Source organism: Panicum virgatum, chromosome 5K (assembly GCF_016808335.1).
Source record: "Panicum virgatum strain AP13 chromosome 5K, P.virgatum_v5, whole genome shotgun sequence".
Taxonomy (NCBI): domain Eukaryota; kingdom Viridiplantae; phylum Streptophyta; class Magnoliopsida; order Poales; family Poaceae; genus Panicum; species Panicum virgatum.
This window is the reverse complement of record NC_053140.1, coordinates 59,244,913-59,264,436: the sequence shown is the minus strand read 5'-3', so window position 1 is coordinate 59,264,436 and position 19,524 is coordinate 59,244,913. Positions and strand designations below refer to the sequence as shown.

Here is a 19,524-nt window from a genome sequence, read left to right as displayed (position 1 = left end):
GTCCCTGCCGCCCCCTACCTGGCGGTAGGGGTATAAAATTGTAAAATATAAAACCGAAAATATATTTCTGTAAAAAATGTTTTTAAAAATTATAAAATTAAAAAAGCCGCGTGTTCTTGTCACTTGTCAGGGTCTGAAACTCTGAAGACGTACGCGAATTATTTTCGAGCATCCCTAGGTCTGATCTATGGCACTGTTGCCACGTTTTGTTGGTGAAAAATTGTTGATTTTGGTACTATAGCACATTTAGTTATTACTTGACAAATAATGTTTTATCATGAACTAATTAGACTTAAAATATTTATCTCGTGCTAATCAGTTAGACTGTGTAATTAGTTATTTTTTCAACTGCATTTAATGCTCCATATATGTGTCCAAACAGATGTGACGGTACTGTAGAAATTTTTTTTGGAACTAAACAGGGTCTGTGGCACATAGCCCCATCGTCAAGGATTCGAAACTCGCACATAAACATTCAGACTTGGACATTTAATTAGAATCCAAATAAAGAATAAAGGTTAGAAACATGTTAGCACCGTATTTCTGCAAGTGAAGGCAGAAGGTACATGCAGCAATGATCTATTATTATAATGTTTGTTGATAGAATTTCGATGCCATCTTGCATGCTACAGTGTGGTAAACCCCTTCACACACATGTCTGATGATGTAGACTCGCAACTCCATTTAGACTCGCAACAGGTTTCAGAAAACACTGGCGGCACATTTCTCGGGCTTCATCACAGAGCCACAGACCAATATCCTTCGAACCTAGCATACTCCTAATTATTCAGAGCTCGAGCTCATATTACAAGTGTACTACGCAGCAGCGAATAGGATGGATCTAGACATTCGAATTCTTAGAACAAATTTGATATTTTAAAATAGATATGCTTAAAATTTTATGCTAATCTTTTTTATATTATCAAGCATATTATTACACATAAGAATAAAATTTTGTATAGATTTTTTATGTATTATTTGCTCCCTACAATTAAAAAGGTGAAAAAAGATTCGAATCCGTATCCGATCCGTATTCGAATTTTTATATCTATTATTTGAAAATATATATGATAAATTTGAGGTTTAGTTTTTATGAATCTTTACAAGATCAATGTTAAATAGAAGGCTATAAATTTACATAGTAAATTCTATATCTTATTTGTCCATAATCGAAGAAAAATGACAAAAAATCTGACATTCGAATAAACATCCGAATCCATCCTCAGCGATCCATCGAACTGCCGACCTGAAACTCACACTCTCCGATGCGTTTCCGTCAGAGTTTACGTCCATCCCATGGACTTCCTGCACTTGCTGGGCGGCGTCACCTTGATACCCGCCTTCTTCCTCACCTCCGGCGTCAGGCTGGTGTAATTCTTCCAGTCCGCGGCGACATTCCTGAGGTCATTCACCTTGTTGTCCAGCCTCATGCAGCAGTTGGCATGCACGGTGCAGACCTTGTCCAGCCGCTCCTGGAAGTCGCAGAAGCCGCTGATGTACTCCGTCTGGAGCGGCTGGATCCTGGCCCCGAGGTCGCTGATGAGCTCGTGCTTGATCGTGTTGAACACCACCTGCTCGATCGGGTTGCCGTCGAACCTCGCCCTCGCCGCCCTCCAGTACTTGATCATCGCGATGCTCCGGTTCGTCGATTTCATGTAGTAGAACCCGACGTTGTTCTCGCAGTCCAGGAGAGCCGGCGCCATCTTGGAGTTGTCCAGCGAGCAGCTCATGTCGGCGTAGACGGAGATGTGCTGGAACGGGTTGCGAAGCCATAGGATATCGGCGTCCTACAGATCGAGGAGACCAACGTTTTCAGAATTCAGAGTCGATCCAGCTGCTAATTGTTTGTTTCTATGTGAAATTACAGTACCAATAATTGAGCATCTTCTTGTTACCGTGAAGAGGAAGTTGTAGCCGAGCTCTAGGACGCGCTGCTGGATCGAGAGTTTGAGCCAGATCATCTCGACGTACTCCCTGGTCCCGAACGTTTTGGCCATGTTCATGTCCATGGACTTCACCTCGAGGAGGTAGCAGTGCGGGTGCACGGCCTTGCAGCCGCGGAACGAGCCGGCGTCGACGGTGACGATGAGGACGTGGCTGACGAGGTGCGCTATGCCCTCGCCGTCCCTGAAGCCGCCGAGGAAGACGTCCAGCAGGGAGTTGGGGCGCGTCCAGACTTCGGTCACCGACGTCATTATCACCGTCCGGTCCTCCGTCGCCACTTTCGTGAGCAGCTCAGCGAGGCCCGCGAACTCCACCTGCGTGTATAATTCAAGAGTTCATGCATATATAATTTCCCCTTTGTTTCTAGAGTACGTAGTGGAGATAATGAGATAATTAATTGAGAATATATATATATAATAATAAATTAACGAAAGTAATTATGAGTTCGAACGCGAAATGTCATATACAGAGCACGAGCAAACCCAAGAACACGCACTGTTTTTCATGTTTGACTAGTGTAATGCGCGGCCATAGAGACGGAAGACGGGACGGCCCAAGGTGGTACTTAATCTACGCGTACGCACCTCGTGATCTTGCGCAGGAGCGGCACGGCCATCGGCGGCTGTGGGAATATCGGCCGGCGGCGCGTCGGCCTGCAGCGAGGCCGTCGTCGTCCCGTTCCCCCGCCAGCTCGTGGAGATGGTGGACAAGCCCTCGCCGAGGCGGTCGGACGCGAGGAAGAAGAGGAGGGCGGTGGGCAGCGCCGCGCCGAGGAGGAAGCTCACCGCGTGGCCGCCCTGCTGCAGCTTGCCGCCGACGAACCCCGGCCCCATGTCGACGATCTCTCGTCTCGTCTCCGGGGCAACCGGGCACTGAGCCTACCTGCGACGGGCTCGGCAGTGCAAGCGTGCAACGGTAGCTTCCATGCTATCGTGTACTTGTATAGCCTTGTCGCTAGCTCGCGACGGTCGTCTCTGCCCAGATCGAAATTCGAACACACGCAGGGTCAGGGAGGCATGCACGTGCTGTGATCCGATGGACAAGGTGCTCGAGCGCTCTCATTCGTCGCCGTCTGATGATACTACTTAAACAGGCCCCTATTGCTTGATCTCGATCGTCCGGCCACGGCGTGGACTCTCCGCCTGACAATCAATGCGCAATTAACTGCGGGATCAACTTCCCTTCAAAAAAACTACGGGATCAACTTCCTTGGCCCCGTTACGTTCGCCGCTGCCACGACGCGCTCGCCGATACGCCGATTGCCTAGCACCTCGTCGTCGTCGGTGGTTGCTCAGCCCGTCGGCGGGTGGTCACGGAGGCCGCGTCGGCATGTGTAGATTGGACTTGGGCCGATTATTCTCTGGGCCCCACATTTCCGCAATAGTACTACTCTATGGGTTAAAAGGGCCCATCACAAGGGGGGGGGGGGGGGGGGGAATACTACTCTGGGGCCCATAGAACTTGCGATTCGATCGATTGCAGCTGGCGGCTCTAATGATTCGCGTATTGGATTTAGTTACCTAATCGACGTGCTGCCGTAGGATCAGACACACGTATAAGCACAGTGCTCGCGTACGAGCCAGTTTATTAGCTTACCTTATTGGCCGTAGTGGTTACGGAAGCTCTGTATCCTCAATTTATTTTGTTGATCAACAATAAATCAAATTAGTCATTACTAATCTACATCAACTCGTGCTCCCGCACATGCTAGTTAGAGATATCTAATAATTATCTATCTCACGCTCTCTTTAACCAATTAAATATTCTAATCCAGTACTGTAAATATACATATTTATCATTATGTAATTATGATAAATGTGATATGTATTTAATTGAACACTTTGTTTGAGCTATTTGAATAATATGAAAATTGATATTCTTATCTCTTCTCTTATACATGAATAGTTAGTATTTTTATATAAATAGTAACATAAATAATATATTAATAATGATAGAAATAGTATTTTAGAATTTTATATTTATGCACTTTAAGGTTTTATTACAATGATATAATTTTGATTCAGATTTGGGATTTATTTTAACTTTTTAGTATGTTATCATTGGATAATATGTATGAAAATTTAGGGAGTTATTTGATAATGGCATAAGTGTAATTTACATGAGAATTAGGGGGTTAGTTTAGATTATTTTTTATAATGGTAGAGGTGGGTAATTTAGATACATATTTAGGGGGTTACTTTTGTCTATTTTCATGATGGCAAAGGTAGATAATTTATTAGAAAAAAAGATAATAGATCTAATGGTTATTATGATTAGAGTTGCCGAATTGATGGCCAGGTATTTCTGATTTTTATAAAAAATTGTAGAATTTTTCTATTTTTAGATTGTCCACTTAGGATCCTAGGTGGTTTCACTTGAAAGCTTCAAAAGGAGTCTCCAATTTTTTTTGAACACGATAAGGCAAGCTTTTATTGATCATATAGCACAATTACATCACGTGCAACAGCACTCAAAATAAAATCTAGGGTTTCATCAAACCAAGTACAAGATGTTTTAGAAATAAAAGCTTGCCTTAGCTAAACCATGAGCGACCATATTCGCTTCACCGTCACCATGTTTGATGGAAGTTTCAATGAAGTCTCGCCACATTCATCATAGATTGCCGCAGCTGGGGTAGCCGAGAAACCCCCATCTTGCATCGTTGTCACCACTTCAAGGCAATCAGTTTGACATACAATTTTGTTTGCACCAATGCTCCAATTAGTAATAGTATAAGATTAAACAAAAAGATGAAACCAGTCAGTCGCCTTCAAACACGCTACTTATTTCAGAAGGAATAAGGGCACGTCTCTATCGTATCGTACAGTATAAACCAAACGAACAGAAATAATTTGATGGACCGAGAGAGTAGATGGTGGCTAGGCGTGTGAGGCGTGATTGCGTCGAGGTTCCAAATGGGGTTTCGTCGTGCATCTTAGATGAGGGAAAGCATGTTGAGATAGACCGTGTAGTCATATGCACATGTGAACAATCCACTATGTCAAGCCAATCCAAAAAATTCAAATGCATATACATACATGTATCCGAAATTCAAATGCATATATGACCTAATGTGCAGTGTGTACAACCATTTCTGATTTCTGAGTTATGAACATACAGGCGCGCGCGCGGTCTTTTCTCACTCTCGCCATAGTCAGTGTATGCAGCGTCCTCCCTCGAACGTCCACCCGATCTTCCCCATCTGGCGCTCCCACAGCGGGCGCACCATGTATCGCTTCCAGTCCGCGACCACCCTCTTGAGGTCGAACAGCTTGTTCTCCAGCCCGATGCAGCAGGTCATGTGCACGGTGGCGATCCGGTTCAGGTCCCGCCCCAGCTGGCAGAACCCGCTGACGGTGGCGGAGTCGATGAACCGGATCCGGACGCCGAGCTCGCCGGCGAGCTCCCGCTTGATCTCGTTGAACACGAACTGGTCGTGGTTCTCCGGGAACCGCCGCCGCGCCGCGTGCCAGTAGGCCATGGCGCGCGCGTTCCGGGGCGTCGACTTGAAGTAGATGAAGCCCGTGTTGGGGAAGTTGCCCAGGTCGTCCAGGTTGCCGAAGTAGAAGTCGCTCGACGTCGTGATGTCCACCGCCATCGTGATGTGCACCAGCGGGTTCCGGAACCACGCCACGTCAACGTCCTGCGTGCCACCGACGCAACCGCATCAGCATCAGTCAGTCAACGAGCTACTAGCTAGTTCAGACAGAGAAGGAGAAGGAAAATGTATAGCGATCGACGATCGATGCATTCATCGATCGGATAGGACTATCGGAGATGGATGGAATTAAAATATAATGGGAAATAATTTAGTGTTGCGTGTGCGTGCCGTGAAGAGGAGGTTGTAGCCGAGCTCGAGGATGCGCTGCTGCAGCTTGAGCTTGCTCCAGACGAGGTCGAGGTAGTCCTTGGTCATGTAGCTCTTGGCGACGGAGAGGTCCAGGCCCTCCTTCTCCGGCCGGAGGAGGTGGCAGTGCAGGTGCACGGCGCGGCACCGCCGGAACGTGCCCTCGTCCATGGCCACCACCACGATGTGCTTCACCAAGTGCGAGACGTTCTCGCCCACGCGGAAGCTCTCCAGGAACGAGTCCAGCAGCGACCCCGGCGCCGCCCACGCCTCGTTCACCGACGTCATGATCACCGTCCGGTCCTCCATCGCCGCTCGCCGTAGCATCCGCGCGAACTCCGCCTCGCCGTCGCCGGTCTGCAAGCGAAATCAAAACGCCAATCAATGCCCGACCACTACAGATATGATCTGCTCTCGGCCACAAGAACTAGCTACACTACCTCATTAGCCGGAGGAGCCGTCACTCCGGCGTGCTCCTCTGCTCCGGCCGTGCCGTTTGCCCGTGGAGTGCCGCAACGCACGCTAGCCGAGCCGGGCACCTCCCCTCTTCTGTGAGCACCGGCCTCCAGAGCGGGCCACGCGGGCCTCGCCGCCGACGTGACGAAGAAGATGAGCAGCGCGGTGGCCGAGGCCGCCCCGAGGAGGAAGACGACCACCAGAGGCAGAGAGCTGCCGACCTTGGAGGACGCCATTCCTGCTGCTGTTAGCCAATAATGCTGCTACTCGTGTGCTCGTCTTAATATGTGATGTGCATCGTGCATCTGTTCCGAGCTTGACTTTTTGTGGAGCAATGATAGATGTGCCAGTTCGTGCTGCCCCAACGCTCGTGTCGCCTGCAGAATTTTTCTGAACTTATTCGACCTGTTTGGTAGCACTTGTGCCAAAAGCAGATATAATATGGGATCTTGTGCAGCTGCTGAAGCTTCTGCAATCGCTAGTATTATACTCAGTAAGTTTATAGCGCGTCTCAAATATTAAGACTCCAAAATGCATGGTTGATGCAGATCCAGTTAGGAATTCAGACAGAACAAGAAGATTTCACAATTATTAATTAGCATCATAATTCATAAATTTATCCCAAACAGAAGATGCGAGGCTGCTGTGCGCACATGTTTCGCAAGGAGGGCAGCCTATGCCATCATTTGGCTGTAAGAGTTTCGACCGATGCCATGTTCCATGATGCAATTGAATTTGAAGCTAGCCCAAGTCTGCTCGCCTACACTGCAACTGCTCGAATTGAAGCGCACGGCACGTGCTATGATGATCAGGCAAGATGGCCACCGCGAAAGGGATCGACGAAACAAGCCAAAATCGTTGATCCGGAGACGAAAGCAACAACTCGCGAACCATTTCCTCACTTCCATTTAAGCCGATCGGGACAGGTTTCTGAATGAACGTGTCAGTTTCTCTCTCTATCTCTCTCTGAAACTGTAAAGTTTTTGTCCCCCGCAACGATAGCACTGCGATTAACAGTTTGTGGGACTTTTGAATGCAGGAACATGAATCCAGCACAAATTTGGCAGGAAACTGTCCAATCCCAAACAATTTTCCCTTCTCCGCAAAAACAATTTCTTCCAAACTGGAATAAAAAAGTTTTAGTAGATCAGGTTCGAGAATGGTTCAATCGAATCGGATCGCTGTGGTAGTCTGATGGGCTAGAGACAGGTTCTGTTGAGCTTCGCTGGGTGGGTGAGGTAACCCGATAATTCTGTCTAATCTTCCGAAAGAAGAAAAAGTTACATGTCTTCAAATGTTGAGAAAAATTGTAAACAAATCCTTTCAAAAAAATTGTAAATAAATACTACTTTTCACCAATTAAATTGATTATCGTCTAATGCAGCTGATTCCGGTAGTGTTCTTCGCTGGCTTTGAGTTGCACGGCGGAGCTTGACCAGGACCCAGGTCTACAAACGTTTGCTTATGCTCAACACTGACTTTGAGATAGTGTGGGAAAGCTCCAGCACGAACTCAAAGCCTGTACAGGGGTCTCATGGATTTGTAGACGGCCAGTCCATTTTGTCCGGCGTACCGCACTTGGTGGGATTCTTCCACATGAACTTGCGAGTCTTCTTCTCCTCCGGCGTGAGGCCGGTGTAGTTCCTCCACTGCCCGAGCACTTCCCTCAGGTCGTGGAGCTTGTTGCCGAGTCCGAAGCAGCAGTTGGCGTGCATCGTGCACGCCGCGCCCATGTCGCTGTGGAAGATCTGGCAGAAGCCGCCGAAGCGCGCCGTGTCGAGGAACCGGATGCGCACCCCGAGCTCGCCGGCGAGCTCGCCCTTGATCTCGTTGAAGATGGCCTGCTCTTGGTTGGGCGGGAACCTCGCCCGCGCCGCCCGCCACCGCCGCAGCATCTCGACGGCCCGGTCCGTCGCCCGGACGTGGTAGAACCCGGTGTTGGGCAAGTTGTCGAGGCTGCCGGCGTCGCCGCGGAAGACGTCGTCATGTCCGCGAACACGCTGATGTGCCAGAACGGGTTGCGGAGCCGCACGATGTCCACGTCCTGCACGCCGGCGAGCTCGGCCATTCATCATTCAGACATGCATGAATAATTAACTGAATACGTATACGAGTCGAGTCGTTTCAGATTCGATGGTCGTCGAGGATTGGCGTACCGTGAAGAGGAAGCTGTAGCCGAGCTCGAGGACGCGCTGCTGCAGCGAGAGCTTGGTCCAGACCAGCTCCACGTAGGCCTCGCTCATGAACTCGTTGGCGGAGCTCAGGTTCAGATTGGAGTGGACCTCGAGGAGGTAGCAGTGGGGGTGCACGGCCGCGCAGTGCGCGAACGCCATGTCGTCGACGGCGACGACGAGGACGTGGCTGAGGAGGTGCTCGATCCCCTCGCCGGCCCGGAAGCTCTCGCGGAAGAGGTCGAGCAGCGAGTTGGGCCGCGCGAACGCTTCGTTCACCGACGTGATGATCACCGTCCCGTCGTCGGTGGCCACCTTGGGCAGCAGCTCAGCCAAACCAGCAAATTCGGACTGGGGGTGCGGGCATCAGATCGATCATCAGTTCATCAAGTCAATAATCTGACACAGCAACAAGGAGAGTAGAAGACTATCGCAGCATGGACACTACATAGTGTAATCTATGATCTATCGCGGTCGTACCTGCTGACCGTGGGTAGCAGTTGGAGCAGCAGCGCCGGCTGCTGTTGCTGGAGTACTGTTGCCCATCTGATGAGCCGGCGTCGGGCTGCCAGCCAGGGCCGGCAGCTGGGTCCGAGTACTCCCCCAGCTGCTCGAGAAGGCGGTCGGACGCGAGGAGGACGAGGAGGGCGGTGGGCAGCGCCGCGCCGATGAGGAAGGACACCACGTGCTGGCAGTGGCAGGCCTCCTTGTCCCTGCCCCCGAGCCCCAGCCCCATGCTGTTTTGGTAGCAGCAGCAGCACGCACGATAGCTTGTTACGGCCGGCCGGCACGTACGTCTCCGGGACCGCCGGAGATGGAGAAGTTACACTGCTAGCAGCTAGTAGCTCCTATAGCATCGTCGTCTCCGCCTCCCTTGCTAGCTTGATCTCGGTCGAGGCAATTGGCTAGTACTAGTACGCATGCGCAGTTAATGAAGGAGCCTACGGTGACGGACGCGTACTATTCTGAGCTAAGCACGTGGTTTGCCCGCGTGTTCATCTGATGTTGCGCACCGACAACACGCAGTGCGACGCCTTATAATTCTTAATTTGGTTATTAATTGCCAAGGCCGCCGTTCCTCGTCAACGATCGACGGTGATCGGTTTTCAAGAAGTAATTTAACTTGGACCTGTTGTTTTCAAACACCAAGGCCACCTCAAACACTATGGACTATGGAGAGTGCTACTGTGCTACTCTTCGATTCATACGACTATACGGGCAGTTTTTTTATGTCCATTCAGCAAAACCAGTGCCGTTTTCTGAGTACGATTACTGCTGTTTCTCGAGTAAAGTACATTAGCTATCCCTAAATTTGTTCCCGTGTGTCATCTAGGTTCTTAAATTCTTAAAATACATTTTCCAGATCACTGAACTTGTTTCAAGGTGTTACATAGGTCTCTAATATCTCAAAATGTATTTTTAAGTCTATAAACTTGTTCTACAGAGTCATGTAGGTCTCTAAACTCTCAAGATACTATTTTTAATTTAATATAAATGTTGTTTTGCTATTTTAAATCTAATAAAATTGCAAATTTGTTTTTTATTGTGAATGGGGAACAAATTATTTTAATAAATTTATACAAAACACATGCAAAATATAAATAGTTAGTAGGAAATATTCAGGATTAGTATTGATAAATCTATGTTAAAAAAGAAAACTATAATATCCACCATTGATATCAAATGATCTAGAATACAATTAACTAATGGCAGTTTTTAGGGATATGAAAATTCATCTTGAGAGTTTAGGCACCGAAATGACACATTGAGACAAGTTTGGGGGACATGAAGATGCACCTTGGAAGTTTAGGGACCTGAATGACACATCCGGATAAATTAAGAGATCTAAAAGTGCATTTTAAGAATTTAGGGACATCTTGAGACAAGTTGGAGGACCGTCTATGTATTTTACTTCTTTTTCTTTTACTCTGCCCTCTTCCTCCCTGCTCCCCTCCCACTCTCTTCTCTTCTATCTTTACTATGTGCTGGCGCTTGGTGCATAGTCACCAAGTTTCCCGGGATGACGGGATTATAGTTTTCCATCAGGCCCGTGGGCCGTGGGCCGGCCCGAAGCACGAGAATTGGGCCCGGTACATGGCCCGCCCCGGCACACGGTTAGCGGCCGGCCCGACTCGGCACGTGGGCCGGCCCGTGAGCACGAAGCCCACGAAGCCCGCCAGCCCGAGCCAGCCGGCCACATATAAGGGGGAGGGGGCGGCCGCGGGCGCCGGTAACCCTAGCCCCCCTGGCTCCTCCGCAGCTCCGCCTCGTCTCCTCCACGCTCCGCGCTCCACCTCTCCGCCTCCCCCGCTCCTCGCCAGATCCGCTCCACGCCTCCACCCCGAGTCCCCGACCTCCACCCCACCTCTCCGCGCGTAGATCCGCCGCTCTCCGACCCCCTCCTGTTGCGCGGATCGCCGGTAACCCTAGGCCCCTCCATTCCCGCCCGCCTGGCCGCCGCCTCTCCGCCTCCCCCGCTCCTCGCCAGATCCGCTCCACCCCGACCTCCACCACACCTCTCCAGCGTAGATCCGCCGCTCTCCGACCTCCTCCTGTCGTGCAGATCGCCAGTAACCCTAGCCCCCTCCATTCCCTGCTCGCCTGGCCGCCGCCTCGTCTCCTCCGCCTCTCCGCCTCCCCCGCTCCTCGCCCGATCCGCTCCACCCCGACCTGCACCCCACCTCTCCGGCGTAGATCCGCCGCTCTCCGACCTCCTCCGCCTCTCCTCGGCCAGATCCGCCGCTCCAGTGGACCTCCTCTGACTCTGCACGGTCAGATCCGCTGCTCCCCTCAGGCCCTCACCTCCTCCCCTCTCCTTTCTTCTACTTCTTCCTCACGAATCCTCCTCTCCCCTCTTTGCGAGTCTGTGTGGCCTGCAACTCCGGTGAGGGCGTCGACGGTAACTTCGGTCTTCGGTGCTCCGGCCAAAGGTAAGTCAGAACTCGCCTTTCTTCTCCTTCTTCCTCACGAATCCCCCTCACAGATGTTCCTCCTTGTGCAGGCCGTGAGGGACCGAAGACCGGCGATGGTCGCCGCCGACTCCTACAACAATGAGTTGCAGTCGATGGGCTTTCGCGGAGAGGATGAGGATGACCTGTCTGCGGATGCCGTTGAGCTGTTTGGCAGCAATGTTGCCATCGACCTGGATCCAGAAGGCCTTCCTCAGGGGACCGCCGCTGGATCTGGCACTGGTAGCGCGAGCACCGCCGCTGCCACTGAGTCTGGCTCGACCAGGAAGAGGAGGGCGTCCACCTCCAAGGTCTAGAAAGACTTTGATGAGATCTATGAGGTAATTGATGGTAAGGAACATCGAACTGGTGCTAGATGCAAGCATTGCAAGAAAAACCTCACTGGTAAATCAACCCATGGTACTGGTCACTTGAAGCGGCACATTCCTATATGCCCTGTTTTGAAATCTCGTAATGCCATGACTCAATCTCAACTTAAGTTTAATCCTGATGGCTTTGTGCACCTTTGGGAGTACAAACCAGAAGTAGCTCGTACTGAGTTGTGTAGGTTAATTGCTCGTCTTGACCTACCTATTTGCATTGGTGAGTCTGATGCTTTTGAAGAGTACATTACTACTGCTCATAATCCTAAATTTGCTAAGGTGTCTAGGCAAACAACCACTAGAGATTTTGCCAAGTACTTCACTGAACGTCGTGCTCAGCTTGTTGAGTGCTTGAAGTCTGTATCCTCTGTTGCTCTTACTTCTGATATCTGGTCTGGCAATGCTAAGGAGGATTATCTTAGTGTGGTTGCTCATTTTGTGAATGCTGATTGGCAACTAGAGAAAAGGATCTTAGGTCTCAGGTTGATTGATGTGTCTCACAATGTTGAGAATATTGCTGAGCGTATTACTTCTGTTATTGCTGATTATGGGTTAACTGATAAAATCTTTGCTGTTACACTGGACAATGCTGCTGCTAACACTAGGGCTATTAATCAACTTAACCATGTTTTGTCTGGATATGTTGGTAGATTGTTCCTGCATCAAAGATGTGCTTGTCATATCATAAATCTTATTGTTAAGGCTGGTCTTGAAGTGTTTAAGCCAATGCTTGGTGCATTTAGATCTGCTATATCATTTCTAAACTCATCTAACCAGCGCATTGCTGCATACAAGTCATATTGCATTGCTGTTAGTGAAAGACCTCGCAAGTTTGGCTTGGATATGGATGTGAGATGGAATTCTACTTATCTTATGTTAAAACATCTCCTGCCCCATAAGGCTACATTCTCTGTTTTCATCACTACTCAGCATCCTTTAGTTGATGGTCAGCCACTCCTGACAGACCAACACTGGTATGTTACTGAATTTTTTTTTGAATTCCTTGAACAGTTCTACGATTCTACTGTTGTTATGTCTGGTGTTTATTACCCCACATCTCCATTAATATTGCATCATGTTCTTGAGATAGCTAGCCATCTAAATAATTATGAAAATGAGAGAGACTTAAGATCAGTTGTGGTTCCTATGAAAGATAAGTTCTTGCAATACTGGTGTGACATACCCATGTTATACTCCTTTGCATTTATACTAGACCCTAGGGCTAAGCTGAAAGGTTTCACCAATGTTCTTAGACTTCTATCTCAGCTTAATGGTAATGATTACTCATGCTACTTGACTGAGGTAAGGGCTGAGTTGTCTGTTATTTTTGCTAAGTATGATGAGAAGTTTGGTGGTGTAAGGTTGCAAAGGGCTGCCCAACCAGGCCCTACAGGTAAGAGAAAAACTGCTTGGGGAAAAATCTTTGGTGGTGAGTCTTCTTCTTCTGGTTCTAGTTTGTCTGGTACTACTCTTGGTTCTGTTACTAGTCTTGGTTCTGGTTCTACTTCCTCCTTGCATAGAAGAACCTCTGCTAGTGCTCTGTTGCAAGCTGCAACTTCTGGTGCTTCTCTATCATCTGGTTCTGAATTGTCTGCCTACCTGGACAGTGATACTGTTAACCAGTATGATGATGATTTCAATATCTTGAACTGGTGGCATGAGCATAATCTATCATATCCTGTTCTTTCAATTCTAGCTAGAGATGTAATGACTGTTCCTGTTTCAACAATATCATCAGAATCTGCATTTAGTATGACTGGCAGGATTATCGAGGAGCGACGACGGCGTCTGGGCCCTGAGGTCGTGGAGATGTTGGCTCTGATCAAGGACTGGGAGCAAGCCGATGCAAGACTTCAGCATCTCATAGAGGATGAAGAACTTGAAGAATCATTTGAAAACTTATATCTAGATGTTGAATCTGTATAACTATGTAGTGTGGACTATGGACTTGAACTTGTGATGAACATTTGAACATTTAGAGCTGGATGTACTCTTTTCTTTTGTAGGGTTTTATCCTCACGAGGTGTGGGGTTTTACCTATAAAGGTTTTTAACGAGGCAGCACCCAAAACAACTCAATTTAATAAATTTGTTATCGTGAAATGTGCTTCTGTTTTGTGATCTATTTGTGAATTTGAATCTTAGATTTGAAATCTTGAAATCATTCTGAGTTGAGGAAGTGGCGGCCTGGTGCAGATGCCTAGCCGGGCTCGGGCTGGCACGTCCCACGAAGCCCGCCTAGCATATCGGGCCGGCCCGGCACGCCAAACAGGCCTCCGTGCCGTGCTCGTGCACAGAGCCGGGCACGTGGGCCGGCCCGGCCCGGCACGATTAGTTATCCGGGCTAATCGTGCCGGGCCGGATCGGGCCCGGGCCGGGTCGGGTCGGGCCGGGCTCGGCCCGTTGGACAACTATAGACGGGATCGACAAAGGTGGAACAGGAACATGGTACCATACTTGGATAGATTTTTACAAGACGGAGATAAAAATGCTCCTGCGTCCCCTGTGACTATGGGTTGGTGCACTAAGCTGACTAGGAGACCGTCAACCAAAATTTGAAAGTTCGTATTTCAAACTCCATTTACAAAGCTAGCTGCGGTAGTCGAATTGTCCTCTGGGATCTCACTTCCAACGAGGCAACGACAATAATTTACACGTTCCAACCGATTGTCTTCCAGCACCTAGCCGGGGGCGTCCACTTGTTGAAGACCCCCTTCTTCCTCTCCTCCAGCGTCAGCGCCGTGTAATTCCTCCAGTCCGCGGCTTTATCCCTGAGGTCGAGCACCTTGTTTGCCAGCCCGATGCAGCAGTTGGCGTGCATGGTGCAGACCTTGTTCAGGTCGTTGTGGAACTCGCAGAAGCCGCTGAAGTAGGCCGTCTCGAGCGCCTCGATCCTGCCCTGGTGCTTGCTGACGAGCTCGTGCTTGATCTTGTTGAACACCCCCTGCTCGCTGCCGTCGGGGAACCTCGCCTTCGCCGCCCGCCAGTACTTGATCATCTCGATGCTCCGGTTCGTCGACTTCATGTAGTAAAACCCCGTATTGAGCTCGTTGTTCAGGGGAGTGAATGTGTCTCTGAAGTAGTCGGTGGACAAGCTCATGTCGGCGTAGACGGAGAAGTGCCGGAACGGATTGCGAAACCACAAGATGTCGGCGTCCTGCAAGCGATGCAATGAAAAAAGTTAATTACCATCGTGGGAGGCCAATGCAAATTAAACACGATATATTCATCGCGCGTTTAAATTTGGAAAAAATCTTGCATCTTGCCGTGAAGAGGAAGTTGTAGCCGAGCTCGAGGATTCGCTGCTGGAAGGAGAGCTTGAGCCACACCAGCTCGAGGAACTCCTTGGTCATGTACCTGTTGGCGGAGCTCAGGTTGGTCGGCTTCGTCACCTCCAGGTGGTAGCAGTGCGGGTGCACGGCCTTGCACCGGTGGAACCCGCCGGCGTCGATGGCGATGACGAGGACGTGGTCGAGGAAGCGCTCCGTGCCCTCGCCGTTCCTGAAGCTCTCGCGGTAGATGTCGAGCAACGAGCCGGGCTGCGTCCATGCTTCGTTCGCAAGCGTGAGGATCACCGTCCTGTCCTCCATGGCCACTCTCGGGAGCAGCTCAGCTAGGCCCGCGAATCCGGCGACCTGGGGTCAGATTCGGGGTTCAGGTTAAATCGTTTAAAATACATGGATGATATAGCTGGTTGAATCTACGCTGAAGTTATTTTCAAAAAAAAAAATCTACGCTGGATTGCTTGATTATTACCTCCTGATCGCGAGCGTCCAGAGCCGGCGGTGCAGCCGGGTGCCCGCGGGTCCCGCTGCTCCCCCAGGTCGTGGAGATGCTGGACAGGCCCTCGCCGAGCCGGTCGGACGCCAGGAAGAAGAGGAACGCCGTCGGCAGAGCCGCGCCGAGGAGGAATGACGCCAGGTGGCTGCCCATCAGCTCCTTGCCTCCTCCAAACCCCATGCCGCCGATCGTCTCCGGGTCGAAACTGCTGCAATAACCAAAACGTACGACAACGCTCTATCTACTTGTATCTGCACCTAGAAGTTAAGACTCGATCTGGAATTCTGGAGTACTGTTTTAAGAGAACTTGTCTCTCTCCCCCCTCGCTGTCTTGCCGACTTGTCGTTTTTTTAGGACGAACAGGTCGCCGTGGACTTTTTATCAGACAACTACTCCTACTAAGACGCAGTTGTTAGCCAAGAAGTGGTACGTGGTCTCATGTCTGATCTAGACGTACATCTACCAGTAGACTAGTAGTAGTATTAGCAGTAGTATTAGTTGAAGCCCACAATTTGCACGCACGCATGTGCGTACGGGCCGGTGGGCGCAACGCAATGCCAGTTTGACCCGCCAAGTACAATAGTACCCAGCGAGCGCCCGCGCGTTCCAATTCGCTAGCGCTAGAAGCGCTCCTGCAGGAACTAACTGGCCACGCAGCTAGCAGCGGGCGACAGGTTATCTTAATTATCTGGAGGATTAATACCGAGTTATTGACGCATAATCATCTGACGATGAAGATTCCATCACACTCTGCAACCCTTTTGTCAGACGTGCAGCGTTCATCGCTCCAGCTATCGGAGACGATACAACTTTTCAGCCGAGAGAGCCCAGCCCAGGAATCTACATCATGTTACAAAGCTAAGCGTGCCATCAGAATATATAATATATATAAATAAATAATCGCCACTTGGATTGGAGCTGGAGGTTATTTGCCAGTCTTCTCTAACGCGCGCGCGCGCGGCTCCGTCATCAGGCGGGTTTGCGCCAGCGGGACGACTTCCGGCACCTGTCCGGGTACGTCCACTTGAACCCGGCCTTGTTCTTCCTCCTCTCCTCCGGCGCCAGGCTCGTGTACTTGTTCCAGTCCGCGGCCATGTCCCTGAGGTCGTGCACCTTGTTCTCCAGCCCGATGCAGCAGTCGGCGTGCATGGTGCAGGCCCTCTCCGGGTCGTCGTGGTACTCGCAGAACCCGCCGAAGTACACCGTGTCCAGCGGCTCGATCCTCACCTGCAGCTTGCTCACGAGCTCGCGCTTGATCGCCACGAACACCCACTGGTCGTGCCGCCCGGGGAACCGCGCCCGCGCCGCCCGCCAGTACCTCACCATCTCGATCGTCCGGTTCGTCGACTTCATGTAGTAGAGCCCCGTGTTGAGCGGCTGGGCCATGGGCGCGCGCGACGGCTTGAAGTCGTCCGACGAGCAGCTCATGTCGGCGTACAGGGCGATGTGCCGGAAAGGGTTGCGGAACCATATCATGTCTGCATCCTGCACCACACTATGCTACCTGTCAGTTCTTCTTCTTCAGAGTTTCATCAATTATATTCAGAGTTGGGTGCAAATTAAATTAAATGGTCGTTTGGTCTGTGCATGCTCGATCGATCTTGCCGTGAAGAGGAAGTTGTAGCCGAGCTCCAGGACCCGCTGCTGGAAGGTGACCTTGGCCCAGACCAGCTCCAGGTAGTCCCTGGAATTGAACCGCTTGGCGGAGCTCATGTTCGCGGTCGTCGTTGCCACCCGGAGGAGGTAGCAGTGAGGGTGCACGGCCTTGCAGCGCTCGAACCCGAGGGAGTCGAGGGCGACCACCAGGACGTGGTTGACGAGGTGCGCGATGTCCTCGCCGTTCTTGAAGCTCTCCAGGTAGAGGTCCAGCAGGGAGCCCGGGCGCGCCCAGGCCTCGTTCACTGGCGTGATGATCACCGTCCTGTCCTCCATGGCCACCTTCGGCAGTAGCTCAGCGAGGCCTGCGAACTCGACCTGCAAACATTGTGTCAAAATTGTACGCTAGTAGTCTGGACTTCCAAATTCCGATCCACCAATGAATTCTAGTCGAAGTTTGGTCAAAAAGAATTCTGTACATTAGTCTATCAACACGTGCTCCCGCACGTGATAGTTAGAAATATCTAATAATTATCTATCTCACACTTTCTTTAACCAATTAAATATTCTAATTCATTACTGCAAAGATACATATTTATCATAAATGTGATACATTTAGTTACTAATAATTTTTTACTCACTTCGCATCCCACCTCCATATATGTTTGATATGCGTTTAATTGAACACTTTGTTTGAGCTATGTGAACAACATAAAAATTAGTATTCTTATCTCTTCTCTTATACATGAACACTTTGTTTGAGCTATGTGAACAACATGAAAATTAGTATCCTTATCTCTTCTCTTATACATGAATATATGGTGAAAAACACATTATGATTAGTATGTTTATATAAATAATAACATAAATAATATATTAATAATGATAGAAATAATAATTTAGAATTTTATATTGATACGCTTTAAGATTTTATTATAATAACATAATTTAGATTTAGATTTGGGGTTCATTTTAACTTTTTATTATGTTATCATTGGATAATATATATGAAAATTTAGGAGGTTATTTGATATTATTTTATAATGGTATAAGTGGGTAATTTACATGAAGATTAGGGGGTTACTTTAGATTATTTTTTTATAATGGCAGAGGTGGGTAATTTAGATACATGTTTAGGGGTTTACTTTAGTCTATTTTCATAATGGCAAAGGTGAATAATTTATTTAAAAAGATAACAGATCCAATGACTATTATGATTAGAGTTGCCAAATTGATGGCCGGATGTTTCTGATTTTTGTGAGAATTTGTAGATTTTCTCTATTTTTAGACTGTCCACCTAAGATCCTAGGTGGCTTCACCTGGAGGCTTCAAAAGAAACCTCCAATTTTTTCCTCCAATTAGTAATATTAAGACTAGTGGTTTGGTTTGGACTTCAATTCAACTTTGAGTTTGAATAGTCAAACAGGTAGCGTATTACAAACGGACCTGAAAGCACTAGAATGTGGGCTAAGATGGGCCAGCTTAGCTCGGCCTGCTGTCTCAGAGGCCCGCCGTGTGTACCGGCCCAGCAAAAAAAAAGGGTTGTTTGGGGCATTGTTTAGAAAAGTAAAATTGAAAGTCCATCAAACTACCTCTAACTGTCTGTTTCACAGAAAAGAAAAAACTCAAATGTTCGACAAAATATATTTTGTATAGCGATCAAAATGAAAAATGAATTTTTCTTAGATTTAATTCCGCAGAGTACGCAAAATTAAATCACAATAACCAAGCCAATTCAAGTTTGGGTTAGCTAGACAAACTCTTTGCGAAGGAGTACTACTGTAAACAGAGCTAATAAGCTCCCTGTAACATGATAGAGTTTGCGTTACGGTTACCTCTTGATCTCGTGTAGGAGCAGCAGCATCAGCAGCCGGTAGCTGCTGGGTCGTTCCAACACTGCCCCAGCTGCGCGAGACGTTCGACAGGCCCTCGCCGAGGCGGTCGGACGCGAGGAGGAAGAGGAGGGCCATCGGCAGCGCCACGCCGAGGAGGAACGCCGCCGCATGGCTGCCGCCCACCTTACTGCTCCCAAGCCCCAGGCTCATGTCGTCGCTCGATCGATCTGCCTCTTGGAGCTCGATCGCGAGCTGAAGCTGCCAATTAACCGGTCCATCCTGTGGTCTCTACTTAAACACCCAGCTCCATGAATCCTGTCATGCCTGCTCTCGCTATCAAGCGAAACACACAGGCGCAACGAGCCAATAGGATGCGAGCCCCGCCAGGCCACGCAACGGTTTGACGCGCGAGGGATCTCTGCGTGGGCGTGTCATGTTTGCCCCCCGTGTCCCGAGTAGCTATCGAAGGAAGACCGGCGCAGCTTCAGGCGACTAGCTAGCTAGCCCGGGCCGCTTTGAGTGTTGATTCGGGAAAAACATGTGTGGCCTCCGAGACTTTCTGATC

The 19,524-nt window shown here is 49.4% G+C and overlaps 4 protein-coding genes and 1 pseudogene across 4 annotated transcripts; all 5 read right to left on the bottom strand.

Moving 5' to 3' along the window:
• Positions 1 to 1,229: 1,229 nt before the first annotated feature.
• On the bottom strand, positions 1,230 to 2,777 carry LOC120710304 (uncharacterized protein At1g28695-like). Its single transcript, XM_039995937.1, has 3 exons — positions 2,529 to 2,777; positions 1,896 to 2,258; positions 1,230 to 1,787 (listed from the first exon to the last, which is right to left on the bottom strand). Exons 1-3 carry the CDS (start codon positions 2,775 to 2,777, stop codon positions 1,284 to 1,286), a joined length of 1,116 nt encoding a protein of 371 aa, XP_039851871.1. The 3' UTR covers positions 1,230 to 1,283.
• Positions 2,778 to 4,985: 2,208 nt separating this feature from the next.
• LOC120710817 (uncharacterized protein At4g15970-like) lies at positions 4,986 to 6,529 on the bottom strand. The gene is made up of 3 exons (XM_039996386.1): positions 6,232 to 6,529; positions 5,774 to 6,148; positions 4,986 to 5,587 (listed from the first exon to the last, which is right to left on the bottom strand). The coding sequence occupies exons 1-3, from the start codon at positions 6,481 to 6,483 to the stop codon at positions 5,099 to 5,101; spliced, it is 1,116 nt and encodes a 371-aa protein (XP_039852320.1). The 5' UTR covers positions 6,484 to 6,529; the 3' UTR covers positions 4,986 to 5,098.
• Positions 6,530 to 7,601: 1,072 nt separating this feature from the next.
• Positions 7,602 to 9,154, bottom strand: LOC120710303 (annotated as a pseudogene).
• A 5,138-nt stretch (positions 9,155 to 14,292) lies between these two features.
• On the bottom strand, positions 14,293 to 15,809 carry LOC120709081 (uncharacterized protein At4g15970-like). The gene is made up of 3 exons (XM_039994599.1): positions 15,505 to 15,809; positions 15,015 to 15,383; positions 14,293 to 14,905 (listed from the first exon to the last, which is right to left on the bottom strand). The coding sequence occupies exons 1-3, from the start codon at positions 15,706 to 15,708 to the stop codon at positions 14,399 to 14,401; spliced, it is 1,080 nt and encodes a 359-aa protein (XP_039850533.1). The 5' UTR covers positions 15,709 to 15,809; the 3' UTR covers positions 14,293 to 14,398.
• A 394-nt stretch (positions 15,810 to 16,203) lies between these two features.
• LOC120709078 (uncharacterized protein At4g15970-like) lies at positions 16,204 to 19,444 on the bottom strand. Its single transcript, XM_039994595.1, has 3 exons — positions 18,960 to 19,444; positions 17,134 to 17,502; positions 16,204 to 17,013 (listed from the first exon to the last, which is right to left on the bottom strand). Exons 1-3 carry the CDS (start codon positions 19,167 to 19,169, stop codon positions 16,498 to 16,500), a joined length of 1,095 nt encoding a protein of 364 aa, XP_039850529.1. The 5' UTR covers positions 19,170 to 19,444; the 3' UTR covers positions 16,204 to 16,497.
• Positions 19,445 to 19,524: the final 80 nt, after the last annotated feature.

Coding starts and splice junctions, on each gene's coding strand:
- LOC120710304 (XM_039995937.1), bottom strand. CDS start 2,777: ATGGGGCCGGGGTTCGTCGGCGGCAAGCTGCAGCAGGGCGGCCACGCG. Junction 2,259..2,528: donor CTCCTGCGCAAGATCACGAG/GTGCGTACGCGT, acceptor TTATACACGCAG/GTGGAGTTCGCGGGCCTCGC. Junction 1,788..1,895: donor GCTACAACTTCCTCTTCACG/GTAACAAGAAGA, acceptor CTCGATCTGTAG/GACGCCGATATCCTATGGCT.
- LOC120710817 (XM_039996386.1), bottom strand. CDS start 6,483: ATGGCGTCCTCCAAGGTCGGCAGCTCTCTGCCTCTGGTGGTCGTCTTC. Junction 6,149..6,231: donor CGGCTCCTCCGGCTAATGAG/GTAGTGTAGCTA, acceptor TTTCGCTTGCAG/ACCGGCGACGGCGAGGCGGA. Junction 5,588..5,773: donor GCTACAACCTCCTCTTCACG/GCACGCACACGC, acceptor GGTGGCACGCAG/GACGTTGACGTGGCGTGGTT.
- LOC120709081 (XM_039994599.1), bottom strand. CDS start 15,708: ATGGGGTTTGGAGGAGGCAAGGAGCTGATGGGCAGCCACCTGGCGTCA. Junction 15,384..15,504: donor TGGACGCTCGCGATCAGGAG/GTAATAATCAAG, acceptor ATCTGACCCCAG/GTCGCCGGATTCGCGGGCCT. Junction 14,906..15,014: donor GCTACAACTTCCTCTTCACG/GCAAGATGCAAG, acceptor CATCGCTTGCAG/GACGCCGACATCTTGTGGTT.
- LOC120709078 (XM_039994595.1), bottom strand. CDS start 19,169: ATGAGCCTGGGGCTTGGGAGCAGTAAGGTGGGCGGCAGCCATGCGGCG. Junction 17,503..18,959: donor CTCCTACACGAGATCAAGAG/GTAACCGTAACG, acceptor CAATGTTTGCAG/GTCGAGTTCGCAGGCCTCGC. Junction 17,014..17,133: donor GCTACAACTTCCTCTTCACG/GCAAGATCGATC, acceptor AGTGTGGTGCAG/GATGCAGACATGATATGGTT.